Raw genomic sequence first — 15,915 nt, 5'->3', positions numbered from 1 at the left:
GGCCTGGAGTTGGAGGTTATATCATCTGGCCTCATGGACAAGTGCTAGTGTCAATCTCTACAGTGTCCTGCCATTAGAAGACTTCTGCACACACGTCTATAAGCAATCATAACGGTCGGCAGTGAGCTCTCATCATGTCTCAGGCCCCAAACCAATATGAACTCAGTACTCATAACAGCCCTAATAGTTAAGGATTGATTGTTCCCATTCTGCAGATGATGAAATACAGGTGCTCTCAAAGGCTCTTCTCTCCTTCAGCATGCTTCTCTTGATACTCGGGCACACATGTAGACCTCCCTTCCACCCATTCCCCTCCCCTAGTACATACCAGATTTATATTATGCTTCTGAGCCTCTTCCCATACTGTTCCTCTATCCAGAATAACTTTTCTGCTTCCTACTCTCACCCCACATCAGATACTGCCTCACTGTGATATTCCTAGTAGACATCACTCTTTCCAAGAAAGCCTCTCATGACCCCACCTCTATCAAACAGCTTACTTGCAGCCTGCCCACTCTCACCCCACCCTACTCACCCACTCACAGTCTGTAACCAACTCTAGAATAGAGGACTTGCGTCCCTGCAGCGCCTGACCCAAAGAATACAGATTAGATGTGATAATAGAAACAACTAGCATTACTGCTTGTATAGGTCCAGACACTGTGCTAAGTGCTTTGTAGGTATCACCTCATTTATTGTCCAGCATGCTTCCTGGGGAAGACACTGTTATTGTCTCCCTATTTTACAGACGAGGAAATAGAAGTTATGGGGCACTGTGTATCTACCAAACATCCAGGCAGTTAGGCTCCTTAAACTGTTATCTGATGGGTGGATAATCTTAGTGGACCACCCCTGACAAGTAGTGAGTCCCCCAATCACTCTGATTTGAATAGGAAGAAAACTCAGACACTTTTCTTCCCTGAGAGGGGGAAGAAAGAATTCTGTCATCCTCTGTGTCATTCAGAAATCCTGGTTTTGCCCATCTGCCCATGAATACCCAAGAAGAGACATAATCAAGGAAAGAGTCTGAGGTCAAACAGAAGACACGGCAGGGCCAGCAATATTACTGTCATCAGTGAGGCTCTGGCAGTTGGGCACAGGCTCTCCTCCAAGGAGGAGAAATGGAAGCCTGCGGCATCATTGACTAAATCCTTTCCAAGTCCTATATGTTCCTGAAGACATGTATTAGCAAATGCTAGCATACTTTCACTGACAATGAGCTCCCTAACACTCAAACTCAGGCAAAGTCCTGGCAGGTTTCTTCTTCCCTTGGGTGAAATTTATTTCCCTGGGAACATCAAGGAAGCCCACTGTGTCCCAGAGATATCAATAGACCCAGATGGACAACATCTCTTTGACCCTACCACTGCCACTAACACCTCACTTTCCTTCCAGACGGAAGTATTAGGCTACTTTTAATGCTTCACTTCTTCCCCTCTCAAACTGCCCCTTCAAAATTCTCCTGGAATGGATGCCATACTTTTAACTTTAGAAATCTCACATCTTGTATTTTCTGGTCCTTAGTGCCTGGAGAAGGCAGAGTGGAGAGGTTTCCACTTTTACTTTGGACGCCGAAAGGTAGAGTGGCTTGTCCAACCCACAGAGAAAGGCCTGACTCCCCTGATCACAGCCTAGAGCCACAAAGTTCTCTCTAAAAATGCCAAGTGGAAATCCTCCCTGGATGTCTACCCTCTCCACCCAAGTGGAAGTGCAGGAAAGATACACAGATAGCAGTGAGCAAAGGAGACAAAGAGTGGGAAGGAAGGTGTCACAGAGGAATGGGGGGGGGGGGAGGACTGCATAGTTTTTGGCCTGTTTACAAGTCTGTTTGTAGGCCACCATGATGGATGGACCCAGCTTTGGATGACATAAAGCTTATGTGATTTTAGAATTCAAGCTTAAAAAAAAAAAAATCAAACTTACAAATAAAGATGTGTCTTGGAACCTAAAAAAAGATCTATGTAAGCAAGGAGTTTAAGTAGTAAATCAAACGCTGGCTGAGGTGAGAATTTTGGGTTTTGTTTGAAATGAGAAGGAGCCACAGTATGGCTTTGCATAGCAGGCTGACCTGACTTGATTACCCTTTTAACAAACCCATCTAGATGCAGCATGGAAGATGGCACAGAAACAGAGGGCAGGCAGAAAAGAAATCAGGACACCAATGAGCGAGCTGGACCAGAGAGTTGGGGAGACATAGCTTCAAGGCAGGGGGCAAGTGCCAGATTCCAGAGAGAGAACCGACTAGGTCTGCTGATTAAAGGAAGAAGGGTCTGAGAGAAGACATCAGTACTGATCCTGAGGTTTCAGGCCTAATTGAGGCGGAGAAGGAGAATGGTCTCATACCATACTCATTGCTGATCTGTACCTGCTGAAGCCAAGCTTCTGCTCACCCCATTTTATGGTTAAAGAAACCCAAACTTAGATGGAGAAACTTGCCCAAGGCTGAATACCAGTGAAGGCCAGAGCCCAATTTTAAATCCAAGTCTTGTGAACTGGAACTTGTTCTGACACATCAGGAAAAGCAACATCTGGAGATCCTACTACCGTGTCAGGTGGGAGGTGCATTTTCTGGACGAGAACCATGCCCTAGTGACCACAGCGTGCCCTGGGGCTCCACTCCATACCCACTACCACCCCAAGACTTGCAAAGAAGTTCTGCACTTTATACCACACTCCTCCCTGACTCCTTCCTAATCTTGCTTCTGGGAAACTGACTGGGAAGGCTTAGCTGCAATCTTGGGGAAATGTTTTTGGCATCTCTCAGGCTTTCTTAATTCACTGACAAGGTAATGACTGCCCTGATCCATTATACATATTTTCTAAAGGAGTTTTTGCATTAGGATGCAAAGCAGGCTTGGAGAAAACCTGAAATTCTAGGGATTTAGTCTTCTAGTAGATTTAGTCCCTGAATACAATTCACTGCATTTAAACTGGTAAGAATTGATGCTCCCAAATGCATCTGCATACCAGGTTTAGTTTCCAAATGAGTTCCCCCACCACCAACTTCACAGTAATCCACGTGGCTTGGATTGATAGTTTTATTATTATCACCATTAAGGATCTGAAAGGTCTTAGGCCCATCATTTCGGAAAGTTCAATTCTATTGGCTCATGCCACTTTCTATATCCATTCCTCCCTTGAAGCCTGAGAAAAGCTGATATCTTAGTAGCAGCCTTCGACTTATGGTTCTTTCACCATCTTGAGACTTTATTCTTTTCAAAGCACATTCCTTTAACACCAGGAACGGCACCTGACAGACCAGGCTAAACTACCTTTGTCCCTTCCAGTCCTCTCTCCCTGCCCTACCCCCACCTCTGCTCCTAACAAAACCCGCCAGCAGGAGCAGATATTTGATCAGTCATAGAAACTGTGATGTTATCCCACCCAGATGTTCAGATGGCTGAAGGTTCATGTTACAGTTAATGGAGTCTCTCTAGCCTAAAGCCTATGCCTATCTCATGCTTACACTCCCCAGAAACACATGATAACTGAGGTGGAATAATATGCGATCTGGGCACCACTGAGGTGGCCTCTTTAGAATCTTCACACCAGTGGCCTGGAAGGCATATATTCAAAAAGCCCTGTAGGACCACTCAAAACATCCCTCCCCTCAGTCCTGAAACATCTGTATCTTCTTGTCCCCTAGGTCCCACTTCCTTGCCTGTTTAAAGAGAAACCACACGAAGTCTGAAAAAATTACACTAGAGAAATGGAACAAACAGTGGCCAATGTGGCTGGAGTTTCCAGTGAACCAAAATAGGTCTAAATTCTCCCCAAACTGTGGCTGTATTTTACTACTAAGATGATGTTGGGTGGGCACAAATCCAACATTTAAGATAGTCTTTTGTTGTTTTGTTTTTTTCTTTTTTCTACTACCATAATAAGATGAGGTCAAAGTACCATACTAGGGGCAAAGCAGTTGGTAAAGGCCCACAACATGGAGAGTAGAAGCGCAATAAAACCTTTAGCCTTTCTGGCAGAAGAGACCTCTCTTATCCAGAGGGTTGTGAACACTTGTGTGCATGACTTTGAAAAATGTGTGCTAAGGGGCTGGGGAAATAACAGAATGGTTATGCAAAACACTTTTCATGCCTAAGGCTTTGAGGTTCCAGGTTTAATCCCTAGCACCCTCATAAACCAGAGCTGAGCAGTGTTCTGGTCTGTATCTTTCTCTCTGCATCTCTCTCATTAAATAAAGTAATTGATTAATTTAAAAAATAGGTGCTAGGATTTAGTCTCTGCAGCTGATTCAAGATCAAAACCAGGCTGTAGCATACTTTGGCATTTTGGGTCAAACCCAGACCAACCAAGAGACTTGGGCAAGGGGGGTTGGGGTTGGAGTGGGGTTTCAGCAGGACCACGGGAGCTGCTGGCTGTCTGACAGTGGTGGTTACCTAGGCCAGGCCAAAAATGGCACAGAGAATGGCCTCACCTCCCAGACACCCTCCCCTGCTCCCCAGGTGTGGCTAAAAGGCTGGACCATAATTCTAGGACAGACTGGAAGGGCCCAAGGGATCATCCAATCTGACCCTCTCACTTCACAGTCACACACTTTGGCACCAGAGGCCCAAAGAGGAGGGTTAACCCAGGACTGATTTCTCTCCTGATTGTGAAGCTGCCTCCCAGCTTAGATGGTTGAGGCTGTAAAGTCACCAAAAAACCACACTTTGCAGATGAGGATAGCAGAGATGCGAGCATTCCCTCATGGCATGAGGAATGGGGTGGACAGCATTTCAGACAGCTCTCAATCTTCAGAAATGCCAAGAAATCTCATCCCTCATGGGTAGCAGTTTCCAAACTTGTATTTTTAGCAGCAGAAGCCATCTTCCAAACAAAACCTTCTATGCAAAATAAAAACCCTCAAGTTATAAGACAGATCAGGAAACCACTCTCATATGTGGGGCCTGACTAGGTCCCAGGCTCCTCCTCCTCTAGCACCCAAGGCTCCTTCCACAGGGCCCTCTGTGGAGCTGTCTGTGATTTCAGGCCTTGGGGAGCCTTGTAACCTTGGTGCTAATGCAGCCAGACAGCCTAGGCTCTTACTTAAGACCCCTGGAGGGTGTGGCTGGTCTCTGAGACCTGGACAACTTCATTCTCCACCAAGACCTGATCCCCATCCCCATTGAGCTGTCTCATGCGCAGGTTAATAGAGCCATAGGTCTTTCTGGAGCCCCTGCCAGAGACAAAGGTCGGGCGGTGGTACAGCTCTCCCCTGCACAGGGAGACCATCAGCAGCACTGACAAAAGCATGCCGCCCACAGTGAGCAGCCCCAGGCCTGCAATGATACACTTGTCCAGGTGGGAGCCCAGGCGGGCATAGTACATCTCTAGTCGTTCCATCTCCCGTGCAGTCACTGTGTCCGGGTTGACTCGGGCCTCTCGGGGGATGGCATAAGCTGTCACCACCAGGAGTATCCCACTCACCAGGAAAACCAGAGCAGAAACGAAGCCATAATCCACTGGACGGCTCACAGGCTCCAGGCCTGGCCCCTCTTCTGAATGCAGAGACAGATCGTCCCTCTGGGGACAGGGCTGGGAGGAGACAGCTCCAGGAAGGCTAGAAGAACTGCCCAGTCTGGGGTCCACAGGGTTCTGGAAATGAGGCTCATGCTCCTCCAGAGAGAAGCAAGCATTCTCCACGCCCTCCCTAGATGGGGCCACTGGGCCCAGAGGTTCTGGTCTCTTTGACAGCTGGGGGCCATTGTTCAGTGTCTTCAGTTCCAGACCAGGGGGAGATGCCATTGGGAAGGAGGGTCCCAGGTCATCCCTTGGTCCCTTGGCAGCTAAAAGAAGAAACAGAAAGGCAGTCAAGTTTAGCAAACCTCAACCAAAAGCCTGCTGGGTGCTGGACTCATACTTGGCTCTGAGGAGAGAGCAATGTGAAGGTGAGTCAGAATTCCCACCTGGAGGAGCCCACCAGATTGGGATGGGGTGAAGGTGGGATTAAAAATATGACAGTAGTACAACCCAGTCTAAAAACCTCTCCACGGGCTCTGGGCAATTCCCTTAGCCCTTCTGGACATCAATTTCCCCATCTGTAAAATGAGAATGCTACTACTACTCCATATTTAACAGGGTTGATAGAGAGATTTAGATAATCCACTTAAGGTACTCAGGATTCCTGGAGGTAGCTCAATATATAACAAGCGTGTCTTACCATACATGAGGCCCTGGGTTCAATCCCCAACACTACATGAGAACACCATGGACAGCATTGAGGAAACTCCATGACTGGTGCAATGGTGCCTTGGCTTCTCCCCCACTTTTTAAAAATAATATTTCAGTCATATTTTAATTCTAGCTTATTAATTATTTGAAATCAAGTAAAAATGCAACAATATATGTTTAAGGAACATGGTTTCTCCCCCATTTTATTCTTTCTTTTTTAATATTTATTTATGTATTCCCTTTTGTTACCCTTTTTATTGTTGTAGTTATTATTGATGTTGTTGTTGGATAGGACAGAGAGAGATGGAGAGAGGAGGGGAAGACAGAGAGGGAGAGAGAAAGACACCTGCAGACCTGCTTCACTACCTGTGAAGCAATTCTCCTGCAGGTAGGGAGCCTCAAACCGGGAACTCAAACCGGGAACCTTATGCCAGTCCTTGTGCTTTTCGCCACCTGCACTTAACCCACTGTGCTACCACCCAACTCCCCATTTTATTCTTTCTTATTCTCTTTAGACATATAGAACTTCTTATTCTCTTTGAAAATATAGAATACTTCCACAATGCACTCACCACTATACCCTCTAATCTTACAATCTTCTAAACCACTGTTACTCACAATTTTGAAAATGGCTTGACAAAAAAAGTGCAAAAGAAATATATGTATATATATATTTAATAAAAATTGGTTTGGGGAGATGCTAAGCAGTAGTTTGCATGCATGAGGTCCTAAATTCACTCCAGGTCAAGCAGTGGAGTACCCAGTTGAGCACACACATTACGGTATGTAAGGATCTGCATTCAAGTCTCCAGACTCTACCTGCAGGGTTAAGTTTTGCAAGAAGCTAAGCAGTGCTGCAAGCATCTCTGTCTCTCTCCCTCTCTGTCTCCCCTCCCCTCCCAACTTCTCTCTGTCTCTATCCAAAATAAATAAATAAATAAATATTAAAACACAAACTCATTCCCTGGCACTGCATTAAAGGAATTAAGTATTCAGAACAATAGGTGCTTAGTAATATCAGCAGTTAACTATTATAATGGAGGAAATATAGAAAGAGTGGATATTAGGTCCAAATCCCAGCTTCACTGCTTGAGCTTAGACAGTTAAGAGACCTCATCTGTTAAATGAGAATAAGCAAAATGCCCCCCCCCATGGGGTTAATGTAAGGGCTTCATAAAAACAATAGATTTAAAGTACAGCCAGTTCACTGAATGGGTACTGTTGTCAGAGAGCAAGGTGGGTAGAGTTGGTGAAGGTAGTGTGAAAACAAGAGGAAAAAGTCAGTGAAGCTTCCAGAATGGGGATATTTGAGCCAGGCCCAAGAGGATGTATGGGAATTCTCCCAACAGTGAAGAGACTAGAGAGGTCTGGGGGAGGAAAGAGAACTTTAAAGGTCATTGAGACCAGCTCAGAAGACACAGAGGGGCAGGCCAGGGAGCCAGGGAAGCGGAGTGCAGGGGCACAGCAGGCTGAGATCTGTGAGGAGGACACTGTTGCATAAGGGCAACATAGTGAAGGCCAGAGGTCCAGAGAGGAAGTCAATGCATCTGGAGAGGGACACACAGTGGCTGAGAAAGCAAAGAGGAAAGAGCATGTTTGAGCGCCATGACTGAGGTCAAAGTCATCACCTTTATATAAAGAGAAGAGGGTGGGCTGGATGAGGACCACAGGAGGGGAACTGAAGGCAGGGGTGAAAAGGGAGCACAGCTTGTGCTCACCCCATCCAAGCACCTGCACCCACACCCACACAGACAATACATGTGCATCTGACAAAGAATACCAACATACAGCCTGTGGGCCAAGTGAAGCTCACAGAAATTTTGCTTTTTCTGTTTCTGTTTGATTTTGATGAAGTAGTTGCCAATACAGGAAAAAGCAAAACAATTACACTTTTTTTAATTCTTTTTTTAGATTTTTTTAATTTATTTTTTATTGGATAGAGACAGAGAGAAATTGAGAGAGGGGGGTGTGCAGGGGTAGACAGCACAATGTTTATGCAGATACTTTCATGCCTGAGGCTCCAAAGTCCCAGGTTCAATCCCCTACACCACTATAAGCCAGAGCTGAGCAGCGCTCTGGTAAAAATTTAAAAATTTTTTAAAAAGTCATGAGAGAGAGGGGGGAAAGAGAGAGGAAGAGAGACAGAGAGACACCTGCAGACCTGCTTCACAGCCTGTGAATCGACTCCCCTGTAGGTGGAGAGCCAGGGGCTTGAACCGTGATCCTAAATGGTCCTTGCGCTTTGCGCCACATGTGCTTAACAACAATTCACACTTTTAAACTTCAAGTCTTTGGTTTGTCCTGCAAAATGGAAGAGTGTGGCAACCCCAGGCCCCATGCCTCACTGCCCTTAGCTGGAGTGCTTTGCCCATGCACACACCACCTCACCCTCTTACCCCCCTGGCATGTAATTTCTGAGCCTACAACAGAACGACACTGTTCCCTGTGCCCACTGTTGTCCTGGGAATACTTACACCCAGGTTCCCCACCACACAGATGGAATCCCCACACTGCTGTACAGAGACCTCCTAGGGGCAGAGTGGCACACACACACACACACACACACACACACACACACACGATTTTAGATGTTTCCCACATTCTCTATGTGTGAGAAAGAGAGAAAAATGTGAGTGAATGAATGAAAATGAATGAACGAAAGTCAAAGTTCAGTACGGAAAGGCACGTTTTTCATTCTGTGTGATCTTCCTTCCAACATGGACTTGCATCGACACCTCCTCTTAGCACACACAGGGCCTTTCATCTCAATACAAAGCCTCTGTCCACTTACAGCATGTTTCTATCACCACATCCCTCTCTCCAGAGTTCCAATTTAATAAATGTTTACTGAGCACCTCTACGCCCTTAGGCCCTAAAATAGGCACTTCACTTAGTAGCAGATGGTATAGCCCTCACTAATGCTAAAGCAAGAATTACTGTGTTCACTTTATAAAACCTGGTCAAAGCCCCAAGACATGTACATGGGGACAGGTTCCCTAATAACTGTTGTCACCTGCAAGCCTATGAACACACACGCTCCTGCACCAATTACACTATTACACCATTGTTCCCTGCTCTCCCAGCCAGCACTCCTAGACCTATTTCAGCCTACTGTTTTGACAGCAATATGGAGCAGCTTGAGGGCAGGGATGGGTCTGAGTTCTTTCTGGGTCCCCAGACACCTGCACAGAGCTAGGAACACTGCCAGCTCTCAGAAAGGATTTGGCAACCTTCCCAGGCAGATAATCCCTTCTCCACACTAGGTAGTGGAGTGCCTCGGAGGGCAGGCCCTGTCCAAACTGCTCCTGCTTCCTACTAAACAGAGAGGTATGCTGGTTGGCTTTTTATCCTCAACACCAGAAGTATTTTCCTGAGTGCCCAGCTGCAAGCACGGACTGATCATGATGACCCCAGCCCAGATGTCCCCAGATGTGCCCCCATCCACCTGGGTATTCAGCACTCTACACAAGCCTCTTCCCCATTTTGGCACAATGACGGCTCCATATCCAAGAGGAACCTCTGAGCATCTCAATTCTGGGAGCAGGGTCCTCTTTCAACCTACAGAATTCCAAAACTCTCTCCTCGGATGTCAGAGTTAGAAAGAGGGAGGAGAAAAAGGAAGCTCTCTCTCATCCAGAGTTGTGATCTCTTTGAACACAAGTTCAGAGACATCAATAGCAAGCCTAGTCAATTACACAAAACAAACAGAAAGCGCAAGGAACACAGGTGCCCAGCTCTCACACCACAAAACTGTTACCAGTTACACTTCAATTTTATCTGCAGTCCACAAGAACCTGCAAGACACACCCCAGTTCCACACTCACACACACTCCTCCCTACTCCCCGGACAATATCACACGCAGTAACAAGGGAATCAAGTAGTGTAACCCACAAATCTGCAGGCCACCCGGATACCCACCCCTAGGATACCCACATACGCCACTGATTACCCACACACAGAATTCACCACCCCCAGGACTACTAAGCTCTGCACCAGCTCAGCCAGGACCGCCCCGACCCAGCACCCCACCCACCCGTGCGCACTAGCACGCGGGGAGCCTGACGCACAGCGGGAGTGGGTGAAGCTTCACAAAACCCTATCGACAGACACACGCAAGAGTTGTACACAAAGCCTCGGGGCGCGCGCACACGCCGGTCCACGCTGTTACAGCCAAAGTTCCGCACAGAAAGCCACAGCGCCCCGAGTGTACCCCGCACCCGCGCCCACCTGCCCTCAGCTCACACCCCCTGCTCCTGCCCTTGACCACAAACGCTTCTGGGCGGGCCAGGCCGGACCCAGCGGGGCGGTGCCGGTAGTAGCCCGGCAGCGCGGTGGCCCAGGGAGGCCCGGCTGGGGGGCACCGGCGTGCGCCTGGCACCCCTTGCCATGTGTCCTTCGGCCGGGCGGCGAGGTCAGGCAGCTCCCCAGCGCCGCGGGCCCTGCTTCTGCCCCGGCCCCGGCCCCGGCCCCGCAGCGCCTCCCCGCGTGCGTACCTGTGCGGGGCCTCCCTCCCGGCCTCCACCAGCCAGGCGAGCGCGCCGGCACTGGCGGGCGCGAGCGAGGGCGCGTCCTCCCCGGGCGCCCACCTCCCCTGCAGCCCGCGCCCTCCCGCCGGTGTCTGCAACGGCGCAGCCCGGGAGGGCGCGGGCCCGGCCGCTGCCTCGTCCTCCGCAACCCCCACTCCTGCCCGCTGCGCCCTCAGCCGCCGCCGAGGCGCACGTACCTGCTCGCGCCGCGGCCGCTGGGGGGCTCGGCCGGGGGTGGGGGAGCCCGGACGCGGGAAGGGGCGGGAGCTGGGGGCGCGGAGCGCGAAGGATGGAGCTCCGCCCGCGACGGGCGAGGGCTCCGGGAGAGTTAGCGCCGGGAGGGCCGGGGAGGCGGGTAATAGCCTGGAAGTGAGGGGAGGGGGGCCGGGGCCGCCCACCTACCCCTCCTCTCCGAGCAGATTGTAGCGCCAGCGCCCGGGCTGAGAGCGCTGAGGCTGGAGCCCGCGGTGCCCGGCGCAGGGGCGGGGCGTGGGGTGTGGGTGCCGGCGAAGACCCCTCCCCTGCCTCCTGCTCCTCACCTCCCCTAGGGAGTCCCTACTGTACCGTGGCCCGAGGCTTCTCCCCACCCCTGTGGCCCCTCTCTGCCACAAACACACAGCCCTAGGTGGGACCCAGGGTCCTAGCTGAGGTCCTTAGATCCAGACGGTCTTCACTGAAGTATGCGGCTCCTTGGCTGGCTCCAGGACGCCACCTCAAAGGTGAAAGGAAGCCTTTCACAAATACACACCCCTTCCTCTTTGCCCCTACCCTTCTTTCTCTGTGGGGCAGTAGGGATCACAGCCCAAGACAGGTGTTCCCAAATCCTGCACACACCCTCCAAGATCCAAGCCTACCTAGATGGCCCCACGCTCCCTTCTCCAGGGGCCGGCCCAGCAGGGCTCCCCCTTTGCCTGCATTATTGGTCTTATCTCTGAAAGTTATGTTTTTCTGTTCAGCTGCTAGTCTCCTTTATACTGCAGCTCCTGGAGGACAAGGGTCTGATCCTCCAGAGCCCCAGCATGGGCGGTGTGAGTGAACTTGTGAGGAAGGTTTATATTTTCTTTCCTTTACAGGACTCAGATTAAGGTGAATCAAGTGAGTTAACCCAGACATTTCCTCTTTGGGGGGGGCCAGACTGAACCCAGAAAGGAGTTTGACTTGAAAATCTTGGGGTTTCCAGGAAGACTTGGAAGACACCAGCATGGCCTCAGCAAGTCCTCTCCCCTCGCGCTGAGCCTCAGTGTTCAGGTCTGCACGGGCATGAGCAATATGCAGGCCGAAGAGTTTGTTCTCACTCAAAATACTCAGAACAGTGGGAGCCACTAGTCGTGTGATTAAAAGACTAACAAAAGCCTTTCCTCTTTTGCATGAAAATTTGACCTTTGGTTAACTATTGAGCTATGTTTCCTTGGAAACAGTTAAACATATGTCTCTTGAGGAGACTAGAATGATCCACGTGGAAATGGTTTAGATATCTCTATCAATATGAACTCATATTTAGCATAACACATAGAAATCTGTACATATATGTGTATACACACAGGATAATTTACATATTTATTTCCTGTCAGTTGAGAGAACCTATAAGCAATACTACGTAGCAGTGAGCACACCTGATGCCCAAATCTTGGTTTCTAACACCACTCTCCATAAAAGCTACTAAGTAAAATGGCTCACTCTGGGACTAAAGTGGGAAATATACAGGATGAATGAGCTTGCAGTATCTTATAATGCCAAGAAGTAAGAAGGTGTTTAAACAGACAAATAAAACACGCAATAATGGGAGTATGTCAAAAGACACAAGGTTCAGCTGAAGAAGAGAGCCACAGTGGCCAAAGATGGGGGGGGGGTAGTTAGTCATTAAAACAAATAAAGTAATAGTGAATAGTAACCTAAAATATAAATTAAAAGATATGGGAGCTGGGTGGTGGCACACTTAGTAAAGCACACATGTTACTATGTGCAAGGACTGAGGTTCAAATCCTCCTGATTCCCACCTGTATGGTGGAAGCTTTAGTAGTGGTGGAGCCATGCTACAGGTGTCTCCCTGTAAAAAAAAAAAAATGCCATCAGGAATAGTGGAATCATGCAAATGTTGAGCCCCAGTGTTAAATCTGGTGGCCAAATAATTTATGGAGAGAGAGAGAGAAATTATGGATGAAAAGATGAATCTCTTGTGAACCATTTTGAATAAGTAGATACTCCATTCTCAAGAAGGGGGAATATAGGTGGCGCAAAGCGCAAGAACCAGCCTAAGGATCCCGGTTCAAGCCCCCTGCTCCTCACCTGCAGGGGAGTCACTTCACAAGCGGTGAAGCAGGTCTGCAATAGTCTATCTTTCTCTCCCCCTCCTCTCTCCATTTCTCTCTGTCCTGTCCAACAACAATGACACCAATAACAACAACAATAATAATTACAACAATAAAACAAGGACAACAAAAGGGAATAAATAAAAGAAGGGGGGAAATAAGTCCCTAATTCATAAGTGTAGGCTGATCACAGTAATTTTACAGTATGAAAGATAGAGCTTCATAAGGGAACAATCGGACAAAACTATTACCTCAGTCAAGTGATCAAGGTCAACACCAACAGTTGGTATCAGCCCTTGATGTGATATAATTAGAATGATACATTAACTTGGTATTTCTCCCCAAACTCATAACCTCAGTATGTATAACCATGAGATCTGATGAATCCCAATAGAGGGAATTTTTACAAAATATTTGGCTAGGAATCCTCAAAACTGTCAAGGTCAAAAACAAGAAAGTAAGAAACTGTCATGACCAATCAAAGTTAGAAGAGACAGGACAACTGAATGTACTATGGTATCTTCACTAGGATCCAAAAAACACAAAGAAAGTGTTAAGTAAACACTAATGATAGCTGAATAAGGTGTCAACTTTAATATTAATGTAACAGTATTGATTTTATTAATTGCTATGAATTCACCACAGTAATGTACTATGTCTATTACTAATTTCAGAAGAAATTGAGCATGGGATCCCTCTGTATTCTGTTCTCAAAATTTTTCTGTAATTGTAAATTTGTTTCTAAAAATAAAATTACTTTAAAAAAAAAAAACCCTGATTGGGAAATTACGTCTGGACTGGAAGGGACTATTAATACATGGTGGGAAATCATGCTTTGGGATTCTTGATCATGGTGACTCATATAACTGACCTAGTCTAAAGACATTGGTTTCCTTGGAACATGAAGCCTTTAAGCCAGAATGACTCCTACACCAATCAATGGGTATCTCATCTCTTGTCCCCTTCATTGTTCCACTCTGATGAACAACAAGGACTGCCACCAAGAGGAACTCCTGATGCTAAAGCTGATTCACTGACTGTCTTACTAGCAAGCCAAAACTCCTGCCCTATATCCTGTGGAGTAGGTTGATGCCAACTGTGGCATACAGTCATTTATTGAGTCTGAGTGTACAGCTGAATCTAAGAAAATCCCTTGTGGGTACTGTAGTTGGTGCGGAGCAAAAGGGTGACATGATAAATTTTGCACTGTGAAAACATTCTTAAGTACAAGCTCCTGAATTTAATCCATGGCACCACATCTTCCACAGTGGTGCTCTGGTGCCCATCTCCCTTCTCTCTTCTCTCTCCCTCCCTCCCTCTCTTTCCCTTTTTCTCTCCTTTTCATTCATGTTAATAAAATATTTACTTAAAAGGTCATGAAAAATAAAGAGAACCAGGGTTCTGTGGAGAAACTAATGATTTATAGGGGTTCAGCAAATTACAAGGTAAGCCTGGACTGTATAGTGATTGAATGCTCCAAAGATGAAATAGACATGTTAAAAGGACACAGAAGTCAACTTGAAGGAACTTTGTTTTTATTTTTAAATTTTTATTTAGTTAGTTATTTGATAGAGACAAAGAGAAATTGAGAAGGGAGAGGGAGATAGAGAGGGAAAGAGACAGAGATATCTGCATCCCTACTTCCACCACTCATGAAGCTTTCCCCCTGCAGGTGGGGACCAGGGGCTTTAACCTAGGTCCTTGTGTACTGTAATGTGTGCACGTAACCAGGTGCACCACCACCTGGCCCTGGAACTTTCTTTTTTTTTAATTTTTAAAAAATATTTATTTATATAACAACAAGGGCAGCAAAAAGGGGGAAAATGGCCTCCAGGAGCAGTGGATTCATGGTGCAGGCACTGAGCCCAGCAATAACCCTAGAGGAAAAAAATTTATTTATTTATTTATTTTCCCTTTTGTTGCCCTTGTTGTTTTTTATTGTTGTTGTAGTTATTGTTGTTATTATTGATATCGTCATTGTTGGATAGGACAGAGAGAAATGGAGAGAGGAGGGGAAGACAGAGAAGGGGAGAAAAAGACACCTGCAGACCTGCTCACTGCCTGTGAAGCGACTCCCCTGCAGGTGGGGAGCAGGGACTTGAACAGGCATCCTTACACAGGTCCTTGTGCTTTGCGCCGCGTGCACTTAACCCACTGAGCTACTGCCCGACTCCCCGGAACTTTCTTTTTTAAATTAATTAATTTATTATTAATAAGCAAGAGGTAAAAATAGAGAGAGAAGAGAGAATCAGAGTATCACATTGGCACATGCAAAGTCAAGGACAGAAGCTGAAATTTCATGTTTGAAAGTCCAAGACTAAGAATCCTGGTATTCTTGAAGGGGTTTTCATGTGCCCAATCTGAGGCCATTTGAGCGCCAAAATGAACAATTATGAAGTATAAATACTTCGCTGATTGCACATTGGGTCTTTAATTTGACATAATAACAAAAAGATAAGAAGTTTAAGAAAGCAACCTGGAAACTTAATTTGGACTGCTCTCTTTCACTAGAAGATGGAATCATCCATTCAGTTTTGTGATGCCTGGGTCTCATGTGGTCAGGTGAGATTCTGTTATATCCAGACTTGAGTTTTCATTCTTTCATTTTGGATAGATATGTAGACAAGTCTTCAGAGAGCACTAATGAATGAAAGATGGGTAAATCCAATGGTCACATACTATAGGATTCCTCTAAATCACATTTGGGAAATGGCAGGGTTTTAGAGAAAAGCATGTACAAATTGTTATCAAATCCTTCATCTCGCTTTGTGCATGAATTCCCTGTGTACCAACCAGACGTAGCTCTCCATAAAACAGCCCAACTCTACCCACACACTCCCCCTTCTATGCCTCCTACTCCATTCCTCCTCTTCCTTCACTCAGTTGAACTGACATCTGGCTCTGTCATCCA

The 15,915-nt window shown here is 47.0% G+C and overlaps 1 protein-coding gene across 1 annotated transcript; it reads right to left on the bottom strand.

The window, feature by feature from the left end:
• Positions 1-2,892: 2,892 nt before the first annotated feature.
• Positions 2,893-5,854, bottom strand: TMEM74B (transmembrane protein 74B). Its single transcript, XM_060187740.1, has one exon. The coding sequence runs from the start codon at positions 5,740-5,742 to the stop codon at positions 5,044-5,046; it is 699 nt and encodes a 232-aa protein (XP_060043723.1). The 5' UTR covers positions 5,743-5,854; the 3' UTR covers positions 2,893-5,043.
• Positions 5,855-15,915: the final 10,061 nt, after the last annotated feature.

The sequence above is a fragment of the Erinaceus europaeus genome, chromosome 1 (assembly GCF_950295315.1).
Source record: "Erinaceus europaeus chromosome 1, mEriEur2.1, whole genome shotgun sequence".
In the NCBI taxonomy this organism is placed as follows: domain Eukaryota; kingdom Metazoa; phylum Chordata; class Mammalia; order Eulipotyphla; family Erinaceidae; genus Erinaceus; species Erinaceus europaeus.
The sequence above is the reverse complement of the archived record's forward strand: the minus strand, read 5'-3'. Positions and strand labels throughout refer to the sequence as shown.

What these genes read in the sequence shown, in the direction of transcription:
- TMEM74B (XM_060187740.1), bottom strand. Translation starts at nt 5,742, where the DNA reads ATGGCATCTCCCCCTGGTCTGGAACTGAAGACACTGAACAATGGCCCC.